Source organism: Syngnathus typhle, linkage group LG6 (genome assembly GCF_033458585.1).
Source record: "Syngnathus typhle isolate RoL2023-S1 ecotype Sweden linkage group LG6, RoL_Styp_1.0, whole genome shotgun sequence".
Taxonomy (NCBI): Eukaryota; Metazoa; Chordata; class Actinopteri; order Syngnathiformes; family Syngnathidae; genus Syngnathus; species Syngnathus typhle.
The window spans coordinates 11,166,282-11,190,464 of NC_083743.1; the positions used below are offsets into that span (position 1 = coordinate 11,166,282).

Genomic DNA, 24,183 nt, shown 5'->3' on the forward strand with positions numbered 1-24,183 from the left:
CACTCTCTTGTTCTAGAAAACATCCCTGTGAAACATCTGTAACATCATTTTCGGGAACGTGTTCGTGACGTTTTTAATGGGTTGTACACTCAGTGTGCGTCTGTGCGTGTGTGCGTGTGGTGCGCTTGTAATTGAATTGTGAATCAACTGGCACGCCAGCCCACCTTCCTCCTCCTCCTCCTCCTCCGGCCTCAACCACGCCAAGCACCGCCCATTTCAGCTGTCGTTGTTCTATCAATGCAACACCCCTCGTCAGAGGCAGAGCGGAAGAAATGAGTGTGTGTTAGTGAGTGTGTGAGAAAGAACGAAGAAAAAAGGGAGTGTGGGCAGACGTTGTGCCGGGAGAAAGAAAGCCAAGTTTGGAAGTGACAGAAAGCAGAATTTTGCTTGAGTTTTTGAGACTTAGAAAGAGGCTCCATTCAAAGTGAGCGGCGCGCGCCAGATTCCCTCCCCAATATTGAGTGATCGGAGCGGCTAAATTAGAAGCGACCCTCTGCTCTGATGATCATGACGGCAGCTGTCGATATGAAGCCGACGTTGACAATCATAAAGACTGAAAAAATGGACGGTGAGTAGATCTGTTTTTGAAGTTTTTTGTGCGTGTCGTGCGGCTGGTGCTCAGCTACCGTGCATCAGTAATTCATTCGTTTAGCGCCAATTACAACGGAGGACATGCCGTTCAGATTTCAGTGTCGAGGTTGCTCAATGTGGTACATCACTTCAAAAAAATGCAATCACGCCTGCGGATTTGACTGTGATGCAATCTTATGATACCTTGCTTGCTTCTGCTTTATGACTGAATGAATCATATTGTGATCTGAGACGTGAAATCGTGATGCAACAGTGGGAAAAGTTAGCACTTCCATTTGACGTCTCCGTAGTAACTAAGTTCTTTTCCAAGGCCATGTGTTTGCCTTTATTTTTAGCTTGTGTTCTACTCTCCCTTTGATCTCAATCTATCTCCATGTTTATCTCCATCTTAACTCTCATCCTTGACCCCGCCAAGGCTGCTGTCAGCAAGGGAGGCTTCATCCCTCCCACCTTTCAGTACCCCCCCTTCACTGCTTGACTTTTTGAGGCAGGCTGAGGTGATGAATCTGCAGTGTTGAGGTTTGCCTCTCTGCTGACCCGGCTTGCCTGGAACTCTTGGCTTACTCCAGGGGCAATCCGGGGCTCATCCAGGGGAAGACCACAACTGTTGTCAGCTGGGTTTTAAGCCTTGTGGCTTCATTCATTGTGTGTGTTTATTTTGAGGTATATTATTTGCACTTAGCAGCCGTTTTTAACCCATCGTGCCTTAGCAGCTCAGCTCTTGTTTGTGTGCATCATGGAAAGTTGCGCTTGACTTATCACACTAACCACTATCTTATTGTCAGTACCTGTGCCGAGCAGAGCAGCACACAGATGTGATGGTGTTAAAACTGTGGCTGTTATCTCGCGAAACCAACTCATGGTTACTCAACCCTTGACATGCACACATACACAATACTGTCTTCAATTCAAACTGAGATGCACAAGTTCAAACAGTAAAAACATCATGCTCAAGACCAATAGACCTACATTTTGCAAGCAGAAGAAGGAAAAAGCCTGAAAATATAAAGACTGCCTTGTCCCCAGCACATCATTTTAAGTTAGCTCATTTTACCAACTTCAGAACAAATTCTCATTGATGGAGGTAATAACTTAGAACATACCCTTTTTGGATCGATAAAGGGCCTTGTTCTGTGGCCACCTGGTTTTCCAGAACACCTGCAAATGCTGCGTGTCCATAACTCTAATAAGCTAAAGTGGTTCATAAGCTAATGTGTTGTAATATATTTTTATCTCTTCATGTGACAAGTGTGAAGTTTCAGCTTAGCCAAGGTCACTGAGCTCTCTCCAGGGGAGGTAACTCACAAACCGTTTGGGTCAAAGGTGTGTCCAATGAAGGTCAACATTCCATTGGGTTTGTGCTCCTCCATTGAGTGTTCATGTAATCGATTCCTTGAAAAGAAACATTACAAGAGGGGAGTTCTAATTCAGCAGTTTCAAAATGCTTTATACTTTACAGTGGAACATTTGAGGTCAAACACAATTTGTTCCCCAACACTGGTAAACTTCCACTTTATTCCTATTGCTCCAGAAAATAATGAAAACTGAAGGAATCCATTTAAGTATCAAACTACTGCCATCACAAAAATGTTATTAGCTGTTCTTGCAATGCTTTAAGTCACATTTGATTGTCCTTAAATTTCATAGAAATATAAACTTGAGTTCATTGCCAATTAATAAATACTCTGCCTTATCCTTAAACCATGACAGCTGGAAGACGGGGAGTTATTTTCAAGTCTCCATGCATCACACATCTATTAAAAGTTAAAAATAGTACATATTTAATATGCAAGGCTGCTTCTAGGTTGAATTTCTTAGTCAAATCAGCTTGTTTTACAGTGTACATTCCACTCCCCCAATTATTAATCGACTTCTGCCATATTTATTGAGCAGCCAGTACAAACACATTTTTTGCTTTTCTGCATCACAATAAATTCAATATGACTGTATTAATCATCACACTTTTCCTCTTAGCCCTCAATGGTCCCCTTCTGTCGTGGCATTACACATCAGACAACAATCCTATAGCCAGTCCCTAGAGCAGGGGTGAACAATTAATTTTCCAAAGTAACCTTATGAGAACTGTTTGTCAAGGGCTATACCAGCAAACTTACCGTACTTCAACTGTTTTCCATATACATAAATTTAAGCATTAAATTGTCCGGTTTAAGCAAGCTGCTGAAATACAAATTTTAGTTGTAAGTTGTTGAAATCACATTAATACATGGTATTTAATCAGCATTCACTGAAACCATGTCAAGAATGTGAACAAATAACTAATTCATAGTTGGGACTTCCAAATCATTCGATAGATTGATGATGGCTAAATGGGACGTATAATAACTGACTTATGAACATTTTAACGTCCACTATGTACATTCTATGAAACTGTTGATGTTTCAGAGAATAACTCCCACACAGGTGCACATCAAAATAAAAGTATATTAAAGCACTTTCAAAATGAAAACACAGCCTATAGTGCATTTAATTTTGACTTCATAAGTAATGTGAGGACCAGTCAGACATTGTGGATGGGCCAGATGTGGCCCGCGCTCCATAATTTGCTGAGGTCGGCCTTCCATTCTCACTGAGCTGAAAACTTGTTTGACGTTATCATGGACTGTGATTCAAACTGAATTATATAAATTTTACAGATTGCAAATTCCTCTGCAGTCATAACACAGGTCTAAGATCTTCCAGTTTCAAATATCTTGGATTTCTTAATTGTCTGATTTTCTCAAGTCAATCCCAGTTTTCAGTGAGTTGAAATGATCTGTTGTCTTGGTTAGGCATTAAGGTCAGGGTTTAGCGACAGACAGGAATGTTCCCGTTGATCAGGCGTCATGCGTGGTGGCATAGAGGAGCGGGAGTTCAAACTGCAAACTTTTAGCTGATCAAAATACTAGTCAGTGACATTCCCGCTGGTCATCTGGAGAGTTCTTTTACGACATCCTGATTGTTTTGATGTGACGTTTGAACATAAAACCAGGTGGTGCCAATGGCCAAGAGAAATTTGCCAGAGCGCTGTATTGTGCAAGATTCGTTTTGCTTTTGTGTCTTTGTGTCAGCACTTTTTGTAGTGTGTGCTGTGTAATATATGCCATCGTTAGTATACACGGCTGCCTGGCAGCTGCGCAAACATTGTTTGGCCGATCAGGATTTTGCTCGATGTGGACCGTCAATCATTCGAGCCAATTAAAGCTAGCAGGTCCATGTTTTTTTTTTTTTTTTTCATGATTGTGTGTGCTACAGTATGTCTAACTGGGAACTAAATGGTTCACTGAATCAAAACCTTTTGTAGGTCAGTATGTCCCCTTTATGTGCATGTGTCACCCTCAATCAATATGTTGATTAGGCAGCAAAGTCAGTTAGTTGAGTGGGAAGGGTGTAGTGATGTAAGGGAGCCTTAAACATTGATGTTATAATTACATGAGACAACTCTTGTTCTGTATAGTAGTACATGGTGACAGACTGAATGACTACGAAGTATAAAAATAATATAAATTCATGCAGATGAAAATAGAAAATGGTTTCCATGATGACACACCTTTCTTTTTATGCAGTTCAAAGATGCCGATGTGTGACGTGGAATTGGAATTTCCGTCATTACTTCCTTATTCAGCCTGTCATCTGCCGCGTTAGCCGTATAAACGTGTAATCATTACACTGAGTGGGCCCTATCGCAAAGTTTCCCTAGCGACTACAAGCCTTAATCATTGCTTATAAAACTTAGTCATAAAGCAAGGCGTGTTACGCCAGCAGTCTGCCAAATAGCAAGCATATGGTGTGAGCCAGGGGAAGGGGCTGTGGGCGTTGAAAGAGCCAAAACTTTGCAAGGTGTGGCCAACTAACGGTTGTGGCAGCTTATCAATATGCAAAAAAAGTTGAGGTGAGAAGTGTCTGCCTGGACTTCAACAACCTGTCTTTTTACTCACGTTGCACAACTGAGGCACAAGCATGAAGAGAAAATATGTGCCTTGGCAGACAAAATGAAATGAGCTTTTCTAACGCTTTCCAATGGTTTGCACACCCCACCCACTCAATCAACTCTCTTTCGCAGTGTTCCTCTGACTCTTTCAGTATCACATTCATGCGGTATCTCCTCCGTGCTTTGTCTCCTCGCCAGACGTTTCTACCATTTAGTACCTGAGTCACGGCACTTAACTTCTGCCTCGCAGCATCCATCGCAATGGGAATATCAAATTTCGGCCAACATAGGTGACAGGTCTATGACTTCTCTAGTTACGACGTTTACCCAACATGTACGATTTTGTTGTTGCTGCTCAATAGCTTCACATTGTCTTGTTGATGTGCCACATGTAAAAGATCATTTTGGCAGGATAGAAAACGGAAACAAACGGCAAATCCGAATGTTTCTGTTGAAAGAACGGTCATAGCATATTATCGTCAGAGAGGAATGTTTGTATGGCATGTCCCGTCTCCCTTTGTCTGACATTGACTTTGATACACTCGTCAATGCACAACTGTAGGTTACACTTAGATACGTTTGAATGAGATAAGTGACGCATTTCAAGTGAGTTCACTTGAACGAATTGTTCATTTTATCGCTACTCTGTATTGTAAATCGTTCTGCTAATATCACTCCCACCCTGCTGGTATGGCAGCGTAAACAAATGCATACGTGGATCAGTCATGTGACGTTCAGAGGACTATTGAGGCACCTTGGATCCTATAATAGAAGTCTTCTTTAAGTGTTAGCCCACTGTCAAGGAAGACAGCTGGTTTCACCACTTGGGGCCCATGTTCCTCATTCTGTTCGATATACAAGTTCCAGATTTTCTTCGCTTGTTTTCTCTTTTCCAAGTGCTTTCTGCACAACACCTGCTCACGCAGTTGGCAAGCTTTTTGGCAGAAGGTGAGCAAATGGGCTACAACTGTTGATACCTCCCTTTAGCATCAGAGGTGTATTGAATGAATGGCTTGCCACAGTAAACCTGATAAAGAAGGGCGCGTTTGTGTGGGTGGCTGTCCGTTTAACGTTTTGCGGCCTCATGTTTAGGTGGGTGTAGTGGAGTAGATAAAAAATATATGAAGGCTGTGAATAAATGGAAAGACGACGACATTTTGTCTAATTGCGTCTCATACCAAAGTATAGCGTATCCTGTAAATGCCAATGAAGGCAATTCAAAAGCCACAAAGTAGAGACACTATAGCCGTTAAATTGTTGTAATATGTTTATGTCTTGTTTTCCTCCACAAATAACGACTGATCGTACGTACTGGGGAATACAAGGAATCATTTTATGCATGAAAAGAAAAGCTTCAGGATTCTAAGGAATCCTCATGTGTTTGTTTAGTGCATATTTATATGGTCAGTTGGTCACGTTGTGAGTCGACAGGCAACAATTTGACAAGACATATCATATGTTCTCATTATGACCAGTCACATTGATAGTGTGACGCTAATGTTAAACCCCCTTCCCCTAACACGCACTTTGATGTGATGAGTCACAAAGACAACAAGAAGCAGATTTTATCATCAATGATAACTTCAAATCCAACCCATCTAGGATTGCAAAACACTGAGTAGTAAATTTCCACTAATCCGACGGACTTGTTTTGGAAACTTTTCTGAGCTCAGCTGCTTAGTTTCAAGAAAACTCAAATGTGTCTTAAAGCAAGGCAAACTGAGAGATGTTGCCAGATGTTTTAATGCTCTTAATACTCACAGTCTACACCAAGCCTAAAACAGAAGAGTCGTTCATCATCTGGTACTAGAGCAATTTTGCCATTTAGGCTACTCGTCATTTTTGGTCACATAAGAGGAATATAAGAAAGCTGAGTGCCATACATTAGTGATTGTAAAACTGAGGAGGAATGTTAAGCATGTGGGATGAAAACATTGTAGTATGGGGGAGACATTTATTTATCAAGTATCCATCTGCAGTCTGTGGTTTGCCTCCTGCACATACATACTTTCCCACCACTAGGACTAGGGCCACATTTTTTTAAAGACACAGAAAAAACAGCTGGAAGTTACATATTTATAAATATACTTTGGTTCTAAAGACATTTTCGCTGTGTATTTGACCAAATTGTTTTTATTTTGATGAAACAATATGTTGTTTTAGAGATGACAATCTTACTTTAAATGTTCTGAACTCTTTTCTTGATAACGGACTGTTGTATTAATTAATCACCATGATGCTCTACTTTGGTTGAACAAAGCATTACTTGATTTATGATGCAATTAAACATCGGCATAATTCTCCAGTTAAGTGAACAAATGATGTGTAAGTATCACTAATTTACAGCAGCAGTCGTTGTATGACAAGGGAAAAATGAATATCTAAAATTAAAGTTGACTCTAATTTGCAACCTATTTAATTTTCTTCCTCAAGCAATGGTCCACCGATTGTTGATAACGTGACTGTCCCAAATAATATGGACTTACATAAGGGACCTGGTTGCAGAATGTATCAGCTTGGATGTAAAAATGGGCCATGTTTTGTGGAAAAAATTGCAACACTCACAGTAAACTGTTTGTCAGATGTGTGGTCTGTTTGGTTTAATGCCCAAACAGTCCCCCCAGAGCATCCCCTGTTTGTTTACATCAAAGATGGAGCCTGTACTTGAACCACCTGCATTCTCTAGTGGAACACTTGGTCAGTCTCATTTTCCCCTGCCTAGTGTGGTAATATTCCTTGGTAGGATCCAACATCTTGAATTCAGTAGCAGCATTGGTAGCGGTATGGGATGATCAGCTTAGTCAGGAGTTTGACCTTAAAATAACAGAATTTCACAACGTCTAAAAAAAATGACGTCTCTTAAAACTGTATTAAAAACAACAAAAAGTAGCTGATAAGAACCTTGACCATTCACCCATTAAATGTATAGGTGACAAATGGCAGATGTTGCACTCTGGTTGTATTTTAACTGAAGAAAAGAAGTTTTGGTGATATATTGCGAAAAGCGTGTGACTGAAACTTGAGGCACACCTAAACCACAGGCCTTTTCACACTTTGGAAACTCAGAATGTTGCTCATAAGAAGGGTATGCAAGCTAACTGGCAGCCAAATCATGCTGAAAGTGTTTAGTTTCCCCACTTACCACAAAGAAAAAGTACCATCAAAATACTGGTGAAAAGATGTTAAGCGTCTCTGAGGGCTTAGGGCTGGGAGATAAGCAGAAACAGTAGCACTTGCACATCATACGGTAATGTGATTTGAGAGACTTATGGAGAGGAAATAGAAAGAATCGTGTGGCCGCTGTGCTGTATTAGTCTCACTTATTGTCTACTTCAGTAGCCGCCGTGTCTGTGGTTGTGATGATGTGGGACAACTCCAGTTTCATTGCCAATGACAAATGTCAGCAGGAGTGGCTTCACACCGCACAGCCTTCCATACACCACCACAGGCTTGTGCTCCAACAGGGCAGCCAAAATACAGTGGTTGCTGTCTAAGAATAAAACTACAGTTTCAGCATCATAGTCTGTGCAGGAGGGCTGGTCCTGGTTTGTGTAGCGGATATGGCCAACACTGTCCTTGCGTTAGGAGCAGTCTAGCCTTCACGTTGGTTAGAGCTGCTTCTGCGCTTCTATTCCTGGTCTTTGGAACTGAGATGGAAATCTAAACAGCCGTCTGAACAAGCAGCCCTCTCAAAACCAGACTGCCATGCTGCCCTCTTGCTCCACTGCCGCCAAGAGCCGACACTTCATCACTCTGAATGGACTCCCTTCATTTCTGTTGGGTGTGTGAGCCCATGGCTTCAAACCAAGGGTTCTGATAAGATCTCCATCAAAGGTTCTCCCAGATACAATTGTCACCTCTGGTCAGCTGTGGGTAGATGCCCATGCTTCAAAGTGCCAATTGTAAGAGCCCCCTCCCCCGCCCCTTGCTTTAACTGGAACTAGATGCATGTTTTGTGGGATATTCGCAAACACCTTAGTGGTGGACCTTAAGTATCTGACCTTTACCTGAACCCACAACTTGCCCGATTACCCAAAGGAGGTGAACAGCCACAGGAAATTGACTCTTAAGATGTTTTTTTGCACACCAAGGAGCAAAGTTTCTAATTTTTTTTTTTTTTTAATTCCCCACATGTCTGCTTCTCATACCGACCCCCAGCCATTCACAGAATCAACTCTGCAGGGCTAATTATAGCTCAGTTGGATGATAATAAGCATATTGTCCCATTGTGTTGGCTTTAGTTGCATGCGATGCTTGTATCATTGCATCACAAAAGTGGAGACGGCAGTTTAGTCAGGCTTTATGAATGAAACGAGTCTCCAACAGAGCCTGGGAGATGGCACAGATCCCACAGTGATGTCATACCAGAGACACTAAAAATGAGGGAGCCTTGTGAGACCTCCCGTTCATGAGATCATATTACAGGCTGGTGACTCATCCCCCATACTTAGCGGTCCTGAAGCACCTACGTCCTCAGGATGTTCCCTGGGTATCCTATTCAACTCTGCCCTGCTGTATACTCTTTTTGAAGAAATGACTGCAAGAAGTTCAAGGTCACACCTGTCTGGTGCTCAGGCTTATTTATTCCAGAAGTTGATGTTCATAACTCAGGCCTTTCCAAAACCTTTGCTGGTTGTTGGGAATGGGCTTGCCTGCAACTTTCAAGGTGCACAGCATGTTTGTGAGACTCCTTTTGTGAAAACAGCACAGTCAGTAGCCTGTCCATTATTCAGAGAGGTGTGGTTAATCAATGCCTAAACAACTGATTCACTTCTCCGAATAGACGACATATAAAATAAATTATTCTATATGTTCTACAATGTATTTTCCACAATGGGTCTTGACAGTGCCACTCCTGCAGTTGCAAGCTAAGTGGGGGGAACCACACTGCCTAATGTGGAAAGTGATGACTTGTGGATGCTTGAACTTGCTTGACCATTGTGTTTCTAATGGGACTTGCAGACACTGAAATCCTATAAGGGCATCATTTACTAGATACCACCTAGAATGATGCTAGCTTAGCCTCTTTCACTAATGGATCCACACTGCACATTAGCTCTCTGCCGCAGATAAGGCTCATATGGATCATTCCCAGAGATGATAGTGCTATTACCATTAGTCCTTTAGAATGGAGTATGTCCTGTCTGCACTGGCGTGCCTGTCTTTAGTGCAATTCACAAAAGCTTTAAAAATCAATATACTTGGAGAAAACAATCTGTGATAAGTGTTTCTTTTCCTTAAGCAGAAACATTTCGATATCCTTTGCTGTATCACTTAAAACTCATTTTAAACAACGGATATCACGACTAAAAAGTGAAAATGCCCGGCAACCAGTTGGAAGATTGCTGGTTTAAGTCCGTTATAAATATGTTTGACAAACACACTAATCCCCGTCACCACTAATACCACTTCTGCCATTAGCATACTAATGTAATTATTTACTGTGGGACTAATGGGCAATTATCTTCTTCATTATCCAAATGCAAGCAAAATAAATCTCTCCCATTTCAGTTTTGGCGTTTACGCTCACCGTAGCTCATGTTTCTTGCATCAAAGAGCATTAAATGGCAGCTCTAAGTCTTGCATGTCTTTGATGGAGGATTTTGTGTTACAGTGGGTTAGAGTCTTCAATAGTAAGTTAAAAGTTGTAAAGGCTGATAAAAGCAATGGGGAGGGAAAGGCTCAAGCAGTTGGAAACTGCAGACAAACTCAACTCGATCCAGTTTAAATAAAAGGCCACACTTTGTCGTGTCCTTTACATCAAAGCATAGACTGTCTGAGCCCCAATCACATCTCAGTTTTCAGCATTTGTAACATTTAGCCTTCTTTTAAAAAATCAAATGGAGATGAGAAAAGCAGGTTTTTGTATTTTGAGGCTGCATAAGTAGTGCATACATATATAATAATTTATCATCAAATGGAAAGGAAAAGTGTGTGTCAGTTTAAATGACCCGGTAAGTCTGGTGTTTATTCTATTTGCAGCAAATTATATATTATAGTAGCTTTCAAAATTGTGATCACCAACTTTGCCATTCCACAGATATACTCTTTCAAGATACTACTAAATCACACAGGGTAAAACTGTTACTTATTTTGTTTTTTACACAGAGCATAGTAACTAAAAAAAAAACAACAACTAATTTTACAGACTGAGATTGGTTGCATAGGCGAAAGGAGGGAAATTTGCTGTGAATTCCAAATTGGGTCGAGATGTCAGTGAGTGGTCATAGCAGGCGTGAAGCGTACGCCGCTTCAGTGCGCGCTGCAGGTTGATTAAACCACCAGCCGAGTGGAGATGTCTGAAAATGTGATGCTGCAACAACAGTTTATGAGAACTAGAGCAGCAACTGCTGTGAGGTCCCTGCTTTTTTTTTTTATGTATATTTTTATTTTTTAATTATCATTCACAGTGCTAACAGCACTCAAATGATCCCAATTTGCAAACTTATGTCAAAGGTGACTGATGTTACTGATTAAAATCTATTATATCCACCCAAAACATTGGAGCTACATATTTTACATGTTTTTTTGTATCAATCATGGGAGCAAACCTAGCACTTCACAAAAGTAAGCCTTATGCGAAATGATGACGTGTCTTCAAGGCACTCAAAATCTGGTTAAACTGTAACTCATTTATACTCAAGCTTATCAGGCAATATAATGACTCAATGTCTGACTGGCAATAGTAATAGAACACATTGTACTTGTCAGTCTTGCTTATTAAACTTACAGCGTGCATACTTTTGACAATTATTTGAACTTTTTGTGATTTGTAGTACATTTGTCCATTTAGTATTTTGCAGCCTGTCCTTGTAATGTAGGTGGCCTTGGGGTCTTGCCCATTGTTCCGTTATCATCGCCCTTGTTGGCCTCATGTGCGTCCCACACTTCTTAAGTATGGTCAATCTAATTAGATGAGCGCGAGTCATCAGGCACTGTTTAAAGGCATCAAAGAGAGTTTTGTTCCCCACTGGGTGCCCACTGGCTGTGAGCAGAGAACAGTGAGTGTAGTGTTTGACTGAGACCCTCAAGATAGCTTCCCCCAACTTGGCTTGCCCTTGCCTACAGCCATGATGACATCACCTCATCTTTTGACCCTTGACCCTTCCCAGGGTTTGACCCCATGCTTGGTCTGGCGACAGTGGGTCCACTGTGTCGGGGCAACATTGTAGGAGCGCTTTAAAGGGGGTCATGGTGTCACTGATGGGCACCAGGCGTTAGCCACCGCCCACCCACCTAACGTGAAGGTATGTGCGGTAGAGGGCAGCCATTAGAGAAACGGCAAATATACATCTTGTGTTTATTTGGAAACTGAACTCCAGGCAAAAAAATGTACTGAAATGCTTTGACACCTAAAGCAAATATTTACGGCATTCAATGTTTAAGATGATGATTGTTACAGTCAGGTAGATGTTTGTGTTTCTATAAATATTATTTCGTCACAGAAAGTACCTGTAAGACTGCATTTTCCCTTTGTTTGTGAGTAGAATTCCAAATAAACTAGCTAACACAATTTCTCCACAGTCTTATTCAACTTGTTCCTCTTTGTAACTTGTTATTTGGCAGATCCCGAGTGTGGAGATGTTCCCCTGCTAACCCCCGGAAGTAAAGAGATGATGTCCCAAGCGCTAAAGGCTACTTTTAGTGGCTTCACCAAAGAACAACAGCGACTGGGTATCCCCAAAGGTACCGTTTGCTTGTACACCATTTATGTAGTTGTTTCAATGGAGGGAGTTGCCATCATTACAAAAAGTGAGCAGCTCTCAAAACCACAATGTGCTGCATATGAAGCATCAGATCCTTCAGTAGATAACAAAAAATGGCCTCATATGATGCATTTCAGGCTGACTGCAGCAACATCCATAGAATGTAGACAGCAGAGTAATTAATTACACAGCTTCCTAATTGATGCCAACTGCAGAGCCTATTCCTGCTATTGGTAACAGAAGGACTGCTGTACGGTATTTGTCAGTGGAATTGTACAGATGTACCTTCATTAATTCCTGCCTATTTACATCCACTGATGCCTGACTGTTTGATTTAAGTGGACTGATTATAGCCAGTTCTATTCAGAGCATTTTACCACCATGTGCGGCAAACGAATGTTGAAAAATTCAGTTATCCCCTCTGATCCTCTCCAGACCCCAGACAATGGACGGAAAACCATGTAGCAGCGTGGCTCACGTGGACTGTGAACGAGTTCAGTCTGAAGAACGTCGACTTTGACAGATTCTGCATGAATGGCGGCAGCCTGTGCGCCATGGGCAAGGAGCGCTTCCTAGACTTAGCACCTGACTTTGTGGGCGACATCCTTTGGGAACATTTAGAAATGCTTCAAAAAGGTAAATCAGCCATTTTCTCACACAGAGGTTAGAAGGTTGATGACGCTAAAATGTAAAATGTGAGAAAACCACACAAGAGATGTGATCTCTGCTTGTATTCACTTAGTCGATATTTGCTGTAGTAACAGGAGCCAAACAGGAAGGCGCACGTTAGCTGAAGTCATTAATATTTCATATTGCTGTATGCAGTTACGTGATACATAAAATCAATGTCGAGGTCACTGACGCTTAGCAACTGATTCTTTATCTATTTTTCATGAAGAAGACACAAAGCATTACCCCAACAACGGACTGACCTCCAACTTCCAGGAATCCCGTTATACCTCAGACTACTTTGTCAGTAAGTACTTGCCACACTCAATTTCACTCATGTTGCAATATTATAGGATGTCATCTGAAAATAGGCTAGGTAGGACATTCAAACCTTGAAGAGAAAACGTTTCCCTATGTTTAATTACTTTTAATGCAGCCCAATGGTTGTGTGATTATAAATAATTTTGCCTAAAACATTGATCCTTTCCAGGACAGTCTTTTTGTTGTCTTTTTGGTTTTCCTTTCATGTATAAAAGAACCTTGAGGATTTTTGAAATCCTATTCAACATAATCAGTCGCAACAATTTGATTGTCACAGTGCCATCAATCACAAGAGTTCTGTGGATCCATGTTCATTGTTCATCATCTAATGTTGTTGGTTGAATAAGAAGTCAGAATGCATCACACAGTAATTCACTAATCACAGTTATTAGAATATATCAAAACAAGAACTACGCAAGTTTGTCGTTATTTAAATGTTTGACTTTGATACTATATCTGCAAATGAGTGCAATGTTCAAAAGCTGACAGCTAAACAACATCTAATTCTTTTGTTTGTATTAATTTTGAAAACGATGAGGATCCTAATGAGAGTACTTAAGATAAAATAAATACATTTTAAAACACATCAGAGTCAGGGAACACAAAACATTATATTTGCTTTATATTTTAGTTTGTTTGTCCATGAGTTAGCTAGCAATCTATGTTCTGGAGTATAGGTGTCAGACAATTCTGGCGGGTGACATTGCTGTTGATGCCATGTTGACTTGTTAGACAGAAAAAAAAAAAAATTGCACCCTAACTCAGATCTACAGACAAAATGTCATGTCTTCATTCTATTGCTAACATGTAATGCAAGGACAGAACAAGAGTGTTTTGAGGTCAAAGTGGTTAAGGGGCTAAGTTAGCACACATAGGAACAGGAACTATTCCAAGGAGCTCATTTTGAATGACAAACAATCAAATGAGATGTAAACAGTTGTCACATTGGTGAATGTTTTTTTTTTTTTTTTTTTAAAGCCATGATATCAGTGAAGCCTTGGCTGTGTCATCTGCCACAGTTGTTATAGTCTTCACATGAAGGATAATCACACAGCTTGCTCATAAGATTGATCCTACTCCACTGTTTTGCTCTTCCTTTTCCTGCTCTGCTTTCTCTCTGCTCCCCCCCATCTTTAGGCTATGGCGTCGAGCATGCCCAGTGCGTTCCCCCCTCTGAATACTCAGAGCCCAGCTTCATCACAGAGTCGTACCAGACGCTTCACCCCATCAGCTCAGAGGAATTACTGACGCTCAAGTACGAGAGCGAATACCCTGCAGTCATCCTACGGGACGCACCCCTCAACCCCCTGCAGGGTGACTACTTCTCCGTCAAACAAGAGGTGGTATCCCCTGACAACATGTGTGTGGGACGTCTTAGCAGAGGTGAGAGGGTCAAAACGTATGGAAGAATTTGAAATTCAGAATAATCTGCGGGGTTCTGTAGTGTGCAGATCCTCATGTTTACTAAAATGTGCATGATTTATTTTTTATTTTTTTGTGGGAGCCATGTCGGTGTTGCTTGTGCACATTTCGTTGCTGTCTGAGTGTGCTGATGGTACCAGATGAGATAAACAGGTCCTTTGATGTGTTTGTGGTCTCGGCAAACCTTCTTTTCACACTGTTCTAGGTCGAGGGAAAACAGCAACTTTCTTTGGGAGGGGGGGGCAAGGGTTGGGCAACCTGATAGAGACACACCACTATCTGCGTTTATAGTCTCACACTAAAACAAATAAATGCTCTTTAAGGTGTATGCAAGTTGGCAGTTTGAGATTTTTAGCTTCAACCATGCTCTTATTAATGATAATGACATTTATATATGGTAAAGCCCAGGACTGTGTCCTCAACTTCCACCTATGAACAAATGCTTTGTGTACTGTACAAATTCCCGCTAGCCACTAAGATCCAATCCCTGTGCATCCCACACACCACATGTTACTTTTCAACCCCGCATTGTGCTCTCGTGGGAAAGTATTTTTGTGGCTCGACTGATAGCCACATGTGGCTCCAATTTGGCCAGTTGAAGATTTCAGCATCAATCAAGGTGCTGCATTATCTATCATTTGTTAATGACTCACCAATGAAAGGCAGCCCTTATCTTTTCCAAGACCAAAAATAGCGAGACATTTGTGTGATTTTCTACTGTTTGAAATCAACTCCAAATGGTGGTTACAAGTGAAATGAGGTGTGAAATGCTGAGGTCGACCCATACAAAGGACTACTGTCAAGAAAGTGACGTGTTTTTTCTAATGTTTCATTATCTTAGGCCGAAAGCCAGCTTATTATGTATTAAGGTGAAGACACTTTCACACAATTGTCAGGATTGTTTAGTATCTAATGTGACTTTTTGTGATCTTTTTTAACCTTTTTCATTTCTGTGCAGGTAAACTGGGTGGCCAGGACTCTTTTGAGAGTATTGAGAGCTACGAAAGCTGTGACCGTCTGACGCAGTCCTGGAGCAGCCAGTCGTCGTTCAACAGTCTACAGCGGGTACCTTCGTATGACAGCTTTGACTCGGAGGATTACCCCACAGCGTTGCACGGCCACAAGCCCAAGGGCACCTTTAAAGACTATGTGAGGGAACGCTCAGACCTCAGCAAAGACAAACCCGTCATTCCAGCAGCGGCGCTTGCAGGATACACAGGTGACCTGTTTAGTAGGACATCATTTGAAACGCTACTACTTGGCGTCCTGTTGCCACCAAAAATGACACGTTCTTTTAACAAAGCAAGGAAAATTCTTGCACACACAAAAAAACCCCATACTGCTTGAGCAGTCTCCTTTTTCTTTCTTGTTTTTGCTTCTCACTCTCTTTTGTTCACTTCTAACCTGCCTCTTTCTAATCTGTAACCCGCATCTCAACCTACATTTTTTCCAGGTTGTCTCAGCAATGCTGCTGAAACTGAAAATAAGCCTGCCCTTATACATAGCCAACCCAAGTCAAATTATCACTTCATCTTTTGTGGCATTTTCAGAGGCAGTTAATGTAAATCTTCAAACTTCCCCTGATGCAAATGTAGCTCAAACCTACCAGTTCTGTCCTACACTCAGTCTTACATGTCGTCTAATAGTATCCAAACCTAAACAACTGTTTAGGCTCTTGTTGGAAAGGAAATTGCGGGACAAAAATCCTCAATATTCTAATTTTCTTTTACTTTTAGTAGCCTGTTTGCTAGTTATACTTTCATGGATAAAATTTTCCATTTGGGTGGGTCACATTCTAGGAGAATGTGAGGCCCCACTGTACACTTTTCCAGTACAAGGCCATTGTAAGATATTTTTGGAAACATTTTTCTTTTCATAAAACTGTAGTCTGCGTTTTATACACGAGAGTGGCCTTCATTGCTGGTGAAGGGCCTTGCTGTTGCAGTGGCAGACGTTGGAATGTGAGTCAAAACTGTGAAAGAGGGCCAGTGTTAGCACCATATCCATTCTTACCGTACTCAAACACAATCTGCATGCTCAGAAATGTCAAGTCTAGTGTGAAACTCACATGCGTTGTTTCCCCAAACGCTTTGGTTACGTTATACAAAGACGGATTTGTTTTTTCTCAGAGAAGTGGCTTTCACTTCTATAGTTGCATATGTTTTTTGGGGGGGGGGGGTATTTGCTGGGGCGTTGTGCTGCATAAGCAGGTGTAATTTCAACATGCACGCCTAAGCAGGAGGTGGGTTCGTGTACGTATATGCCGAAAAGCCACAACATCAAAGTGTGCTGCAGTCAATCTAGCACAGACTCAAAACCATTTTTTTAAACAGTCTGTTCTGCTTTTGTTCTTTTTTCCGCCCACACTGTAAGCCATCAGCCTTCAACTGGTTATAAGAGTTTATTGCACAACAAATGTTAAACCTCACGCACAATTTGTGTTCCCCGAGTTCTACAGGCAGGTCATTAAAAATCAGTGATTTTGTCAATGTAGAAAAAAACAAATAAGTAAAAAATGCTATTCTGAAGTATGAAGAGAGACGGGCAGAAAAATGAAAACACAATGAAGGACATTTTAGTGAATACATGGCCCTTCTTTGGGTTTGCTCTGCTTCAGAAGGTTTAGTTTAATACCCTTCTGACCCATATGAATATTTAACAGTCATGCATGAAAGAAGCACAAAGGGATACATTGTACTTGGACTTGTGAAGTCACCTTTTACCACAGTTTAGAGTGTGACTTCTTTCTCAATGCCTATTACCGTGTTTTTCCATGCATAATGCACCCCCATGCATAATACGCACCCTAAAAACGGCATGTCGATGCTGGAAAAAAGCCTGTACCCATGTATAATACGCACCCAAATTTTGACTCCTACTTAAGTCCGTAAACGTAAAATTATTTCAGAAAAAAGATCATCTTTGGGAACAACCGGATGTTATTCTGCTGGTCAGTATCACTGCGCATGCGCTAGCAAACTCGATAGCGAAGAAATGTTTCGGATTTGTGTAGGGTACATTGTGATAGTAAACGAGCAGGTGATCGAGCAAGCGTCTGATACGAGCGCATTGTGTTCGTATGGAGCGTGTTTGAAGTGAACAGCAGAGAAAAAAGCACATCTGTAATGGCGGCCTCCGTATCATATCCGGATTTAAAAAAAAATATATATATATATATATAAATATATATATATATATATATTTTTGTACCCATGTATAATGCGCACCCCAGATTTAGGACAATAAATTAGTTAAATTTTGCGCATTATACATGAAAAAACACGGTACCTGAAATGAACTACATTGCTGTGTGGCAGTGAAATACTCTTGAATGTCGCTCCATATTTTGATTTCAAGGAGTAAGTTCTCCCAAAATGGAAACCTTGTGTTTTTCATGTGGTCTGCAGGCACGGGTCCCATTCAGCTGTGGCAGTTTCTCCTGGAGCTGCTGACCGATAAGTCTTGCCAGTCCTTCATCAGCTGGACAGGCGACGGCTGGGAGTTCAAGCTCTCCGACCCGGATGAGGTGAGAGGTTGCGAACCCCCCCAAGTCACACTGGCACACGTGCTGGGAGGTCCAAAGTAGTTAACCACATGAACAAACGCTGCTTTTACTTTGCAACAATTGTTGTTTGGTTCCATGAGGGTAATTGTAAAAGATGGGTGAGCCTGATTCCTACCTGTCATGCAAGTCAAAAGTCAAAAGTGCTTCTTTTTCTATAAGCACAAGTTAATTGATCTGAAAGCGAGTTCTTTTAGCTCATTTCGAATGGTATGATTGCTTTAATAAGTTATTGCTAAAATCCTTGTGATTCAACTATATTATTGATAATGTGAATGTTTGGACCATAAGGAAATTGGATTTCACAAAATTTGTTGGATTGTAAAAATGAACAATTACAAGCAAAGGGATATTTTCAGTATCATAGTGGAACACATTCACTCATATACTAACGTGCTAAAAGTGCAGTGCATAATTATACACAATATGCACTGCTACTCATTTGACAGTAAGTCATTTGTAGATTATACTGGTTTTTACTTTCTTCTAGCGAATCTTGTTTTTTTACATTTTAATGTTTTGGTTTTAAGTTTTACCAATAAAATATTGCACAGAACAGATTTGACCATGCGTTGTATAGGTATGCTGAAAAAAATCCACCTGTTCTTGAACTTAACCCTTAAATAGTAAATATTACAAAATATAATACATATTATTGTATTTCTATTGTATTATTGTTGTGATGCTGATAATCGGATGTGCTAGAGTAAAAATGAGGGTAGATTCGTAATAAGCACAAAAAAGGAATCTGAAAAAGATTACTCACTTCGACAATTGTACGATTTCTTTTTGACCAGTGTTACTAGATAGCAGTAAAACTACCATTGCAGTATAAAGTTTTCTAATTAGATATGCACACTTTTTTCATTGTTTATGGAGTTTAATTGTTGTTATGGAGATTTAGAAGTACGTATGGTGCATCTTGCATTAGCTATGCTATTTCAGCATTACCCCCTCCTTCATACAAAAGCTCAAAGCGTAACATACAATTGCATCATTGAGGATGTATTCTCTGATAATATTACCCGGGCTATAAAACATATGCTGTAATAATTTCATAATCTAAATGGCAAATCCTAATCCGCTCATTCTATCTTCTTCCCCTGGCTCTTAAGGTTGCTCGCAGGTGGGGAAAGCGGAAAAACAAGCCCAAGATGAACTATGAGAAACTGAGCCGTGGTCTGCGCTACTACTACGATAAGAACATCATCCACAAGACGTCGGGGAAGCGCTACGTGTACCGCTTTGTTTGTGACTTAAAAAGCTTGCTGGGTTACACTCCCGAGGAGCTGCACGCCATGTTGGACGTAAAGCCAGACACGGACGAGTGAAAGTCGACAGAAACATGGAAAAAGACTTTGAAGCCACGCGGACCGGCACTCATTAAGTGGTCTTAACGAACCTTTATTTGGGGGGAGGGGACAAAAACCTTTTTAACGACTAACTGGTTTTGTCATCTTAGCGGTCTTGGATGAGAAAACCAAAACCAAAAGCCTGTTATATAAAAATTCGGTTGGTGTATTTGCAGATGTAGGTTCCACTATGCTGGTGGAGTACAAGACAGGACCAAGACCATTTTTTAATTTTATTTTTATTTTTTTTCAGCTTGGACCAAAAAGTGTCAAGATGATAAGTATTATTTTAGTGATGACGACAGCAGCCCATCCAACCCCATCAGCAGGCATCTACTGTATGTTGTGTATCAACTACAAAGGTAAATTAGTGGAAGCAAACGGCTCTCGAAGCCTTTCAGGAGAAGCATGCTGATGGGATTGCGTGGGGTGAGATCACTCATAGCGTGTCTATGAAATGACTGAAAGTAGCAGTTGCTTATGAAACTTTTTTTTTTCCATGTGGTTTTTTGTCTAAGACATATTGCTGAAGTTTTTTTTTTTTTTTACATATACCAGCAGTATTAGCAAACGGTAGACAATCATTGCGCGGAATTCTATGGTTGTTTCAAAGTATGTATAAAAAAAATGTCGGTTCACTGATTAGTCGTCTTAAAAGTCACAAGTGAAGTGTAGTTAAGGAAAGAATGCTCCGAATGTCTGAACGCAGATCTCGGATTGGAGTTTTAACTTTGTAAAGAGGTAGTAGAGAGAAAGAAAGCTGCATGTGTTCGATGGAGAGAAGAAGAGAGAAGGAAGTAAATGTGCACTCACGAGAATTTAGTTCGAATTGTATTAAAAGCTAATCGCACTCCACAAGCAAGGGATGGGCATTTGATGACATTTTATCAAGAAATTAAACGCTAAATTACTATTTTTTTGTAATTGTCAGGCGAGTATGTACTGTGTATGTATATCATGTTTTCCTGTGTAGAAATATTATTAATGATAATGTAAAATATTTTAAAAAAATTACAATCATGTGTCTCCAATGTTTAATAATCAATTTTGCTTCAATTGCATCAAGATTCAATTAATCAACAACAAATTGCACAGTCACCACTTAACGATAAGTTATTGTAATGCCCATCTCTAAATTTGTTATGGCATCTGTGATGTACTTTATTAAGTTTGACTTTTCAATCAAATATAGTTTTCTCCTCGAGTAGTATTAGTAACAGAAATTTCACTGGATTACAGTGCATTACTTTTGATAGGAGATCTAACTAATTTCTCATGAGAACATGCTCAGGAAATATGTGTATAGTCTGAGAGACAATTTGAAGTTAGAGGGAGGTTATGATTCCATCCATGTATGTTCGTGCATTAAGGTTCACTGGTTCCAGATGAGTTTGGCAAACGGGCTGTACACTGGCTTTATGGGAAATGCCAAAGTTGAGCATCATCTTATGAATACAATGTTATTGTTTACAGTAGCTGAATGTTACCCATATTGATGAAAATAGCTTTGGAAATGTCTATTTGTGCAGATTTGTGTTTCATAATGCGTCACAGCGATCGGGATTACGCAAATAAGCACGCGACAAAGCCGGAATAATAACCAAAAGCCTTGTGAGGTCTTTGGAAGCCGTGCTTTGTGTATGGACCCAAAAGTTGGGAAGATGGGGACCGTGATTCTCTCACCATTTTGGAAATGAAATGGTGCGCCCGGCTTGAGAACAAAGGCAATGTATTATTTAGCTTCTACGGGTCTCCCACTGACTGTTTCAAGTGATTGTTTTATTGGAAAGATGTTTGTCTAGCCGTCATTATTCGTAGCACTCGCTCATAAACACACAGCACCAATTTGAACTTCAACTGTTTGGTTCTCATCAGCTACACTGTTATTGTTTTCCATACATGTTTAAAACACTGTTTTGTATATCAGCTCCCATTTTAAGAAGAGGAACTTTGGCATAGACAATTTTTTTTTGCAAGATGGAGTTGTCTTTTTCAGTTTCATGTGCTGGGAGTAAACTTTCTGTTTAAATTGTTGCAATTATTCCAGAGCAATTTGTACTGTCACAGATCTACTGTATGTCATAGTTTGTACATAGTTTGTGGCTCACCCATATCTCCCCCAAAAAAGGATTCAGAAGGAAAACCTTTTTTTTTTCATGTTGTTTTTTGTATATTTTATAGTATTTTTGTTATGAGATCCTTTTTTTTAATTGTATTTAGTTCACAAATATTTTAATAATTTTTTCAATAATTTATATTTTATATAAAATAATTTTGCAGACATCTGGTGCTTTCATGGGATATTAAAGGTATCACAGGATTGAACAATGTAGCGATTTTCTTTCTTTTTTTCCCTCCCATGGGTATTTTCATTTTTTTTTTTTGTTAAATAAAAGATAGCTCTGTCTGCTAGAGAAAAAGGCTGATGCTGGCCCATCAATAATTTCTGCTGGAAAGGTTTTATAAACTGTAGCCTCTATTTCTAAAGTGTACTTCAAAAATGTTATAAAATATATGTGAACAAATAATTTGACTGCGTGTGTATTTATGTTTGTATGGAGGGATAAACGAAACGGAACTAAAAATATTGTGACATAGGAGAACCATACACATGGCTCTCCTGCTCAGGATAAAGCGTCCATAGTAAATTGTGAAAAATTAGAAAGTTCAATTCAATTTTAAGAGTAAGCTTTGTTTTGTCTTTGTTAAGAGACTGCCTCCCTATCACATGCGGGAATCTTCTTGATATGCATCAAAAGTGGTGGTATTTTTATTTTTTTTTACTCTTGTATGACAGTTAAGAATGTTACTTGACAACCTCAACGGCTTAAATAAATCTCATTTCCTACGGGGAAAAAATATTTGGCATCCGAAAAAATCAACACTGTTAATCAATTGATGTATTTACTTATTTTTGCAGAGGACTGGTCACATTTTAGAGAAGATGAAAAGAATGGATGGTGGCTATAATTAGCCAGGTGTTCCTTCTGCTGTTGCGTGATCCACACCAGACATGAATACTCAGCAGGTTTGAGGAAAATCCCCCACAATTCACACTACCGTATTTAACACGGAAACCCAACGACACCACGGTGATTCTCAGGCTATTTTCCTCCACCTTCCACTTTTAGTACCTCAATGTAAGGTAATTTGAAAGCTGCGTATTCACCACACAACAAAGAAAATGTGTGCCGAAACGAGAAATTTCACAGGCAGCAGTTTCCCCCCCCCAAAAAAAATTCTGCATCCTTTTGACAGGCAAGTATTACTGTGCTGCCGCCGACAGTTTATAGCATCCCATTTGTCAGACCTCAAACCTAAATATTTGTCTTAAGGGTCTCGGCACGCTGTATCTGTCTCCGGCACGCAGTCTTAACATTACTGTGCCAAGACAAGAATACTGATTAAATTGCAAATGCGTGAAATACTTTACAAATACATTTACGTTTTCCATTCGGGGCTATAATGCTTGGATTTGTCATTATATTTCCCCTGCAGAATTAATAATGATTGTCTAAAATATCATTTGTTTGTTTTTTAACCATCTAATGTGTCTCCAAATGTTCTTCACTCCCCTGTCCAATGCTACATTTTGCCTTAATTGTGTCAACGACCAATTGCACATCATCGCTTAATTTATTGTTATGCTCGTTTGTGAAGTTATAATGGCATCCCTGATGTACTTTACTACGTTTGGCTCGAACATCACCCAAAATTAAATGCATTTATTTTCAATATTTTTACAAATACCCCCTTACTATAAATGTCACTGGATTGCAATGCATCACTTTTGATAGGAAATCTGACTAAATTCTCTTGAGAACATGTTCAAGAAATATGTGGGATCTCTGAGAACAGAAATGATTGTCTTTTTAGACTACAGACATTGAAACTAGGTACTCATTTTTGTATATTCTTACATTGTTTACCCAAGTTAGGGTAAAGGAAGGTTTGGCAATGAGTGGCAATGAGTATTACTTTTAGTTCGAGCTGTTTCTCTAGTTTCCGTAAAATAACCTTGTTTCCATTCATGCTGAACATGTTGCCTGCGTGGGAGTGCAGCGAATGAGACGTGTCACTGACTTACAAATGATGGCAGCAACTCAACAAACTGTGCCTGTGATTGAATTAGTCATTGGAGTATCACAGTAGGATTCAAGACTGGTTCCAATTTTGAGGCTCACTAACATTGTGTTCCAGACATGCACGCACGCAACACCATTGCCTCAGACCAAGCCTTCATTTGGTGGATGAAATTAGATGATTTGGAAACACAAGTACAATTTATACAATTGCAGCATGAAGTCAAATAACATGTACTTCATAAAAAGTGGTTATCCTTATATTTGAGTCCTGGTGTGCAATGCTTACTCCTGTGAGATGATTTGAGTCTAATAAAAATATTCATCCATCCATTTTCTGAACCGCTTAGTCCCCAGCCGTCATCAGGCAGTAGGCGGGGGACACCCTGAACTAGTTGCCAGCCAATTGCAGGGCACACAAACAACCATCTGCACTCGCACCACACCTAGGGACAATTTGGAGACTTCAATCGGCCTACCAAGCATGTTTTTGGGTGTGGGAGGAAACCGGAGTGCCCGGTGAAAACCCACGCGGGCCCGGGGAGAACAT

The 24,183-nt window shown here is 40.2% G+C and overlaps 1 protein-coding gene across 1 annotated transcript; it reads left to right on the plus strand.

Annotated features, from left to right (window-relative positions):
* Positions 1-238: 238 nt before the first annotated feature.
* On the plus strand, positions 239-22,079 carry ets1 (v-ets avian erythroblastosis virus E26 oncogene homolog 1). The gene is made up of 8 exons (XM_061281709.1): positions 239-568; positions 12,086-12,205; positions 12,661-12,861; positions 13,124-13,201; positions 14,353-14,598; positions 15,596-15,856; positions 18,045-18,163; positions 19,315-22,079. The coding sequence occupies exons 1-8, from the start codon at positions 502-504 to the stop codon at positions 19,528-19,530; spliced, it is 1,308 nt and encodes a 435-aa protein (XP_061137693.1). The 5' UTR covers positions 239-501; the 3' UTR covers positions 19,531-22,079.
* Positions 22,080-24,183: the final 2,104 nt, after the last annotated feature.

Bases quoted from the DNA above. Each gene is read 5' to 3' on its own strand.
- ets1 (XM_061281709.1), top strand. From the start codon at position 502: ATGATCATGACGGCAGCTGTCGATATGAAGCCGACGTTGACAATCATA. The intron at 569-12,085 runs GTGAGTAGATCT...GTTATTTGGCAG, and splicing joins AAAGACTGAAAAAATGGACG to ATCCCGAGTGTGGAGATGTT. The intron at 18,164-19,314 runs GTGAGAGGTTGC...CTGGCTCTTAAG, and splicing joins AGCTCTCCGACCCGGATGAG to GTTGCTCGCAGGTGGGGAAA.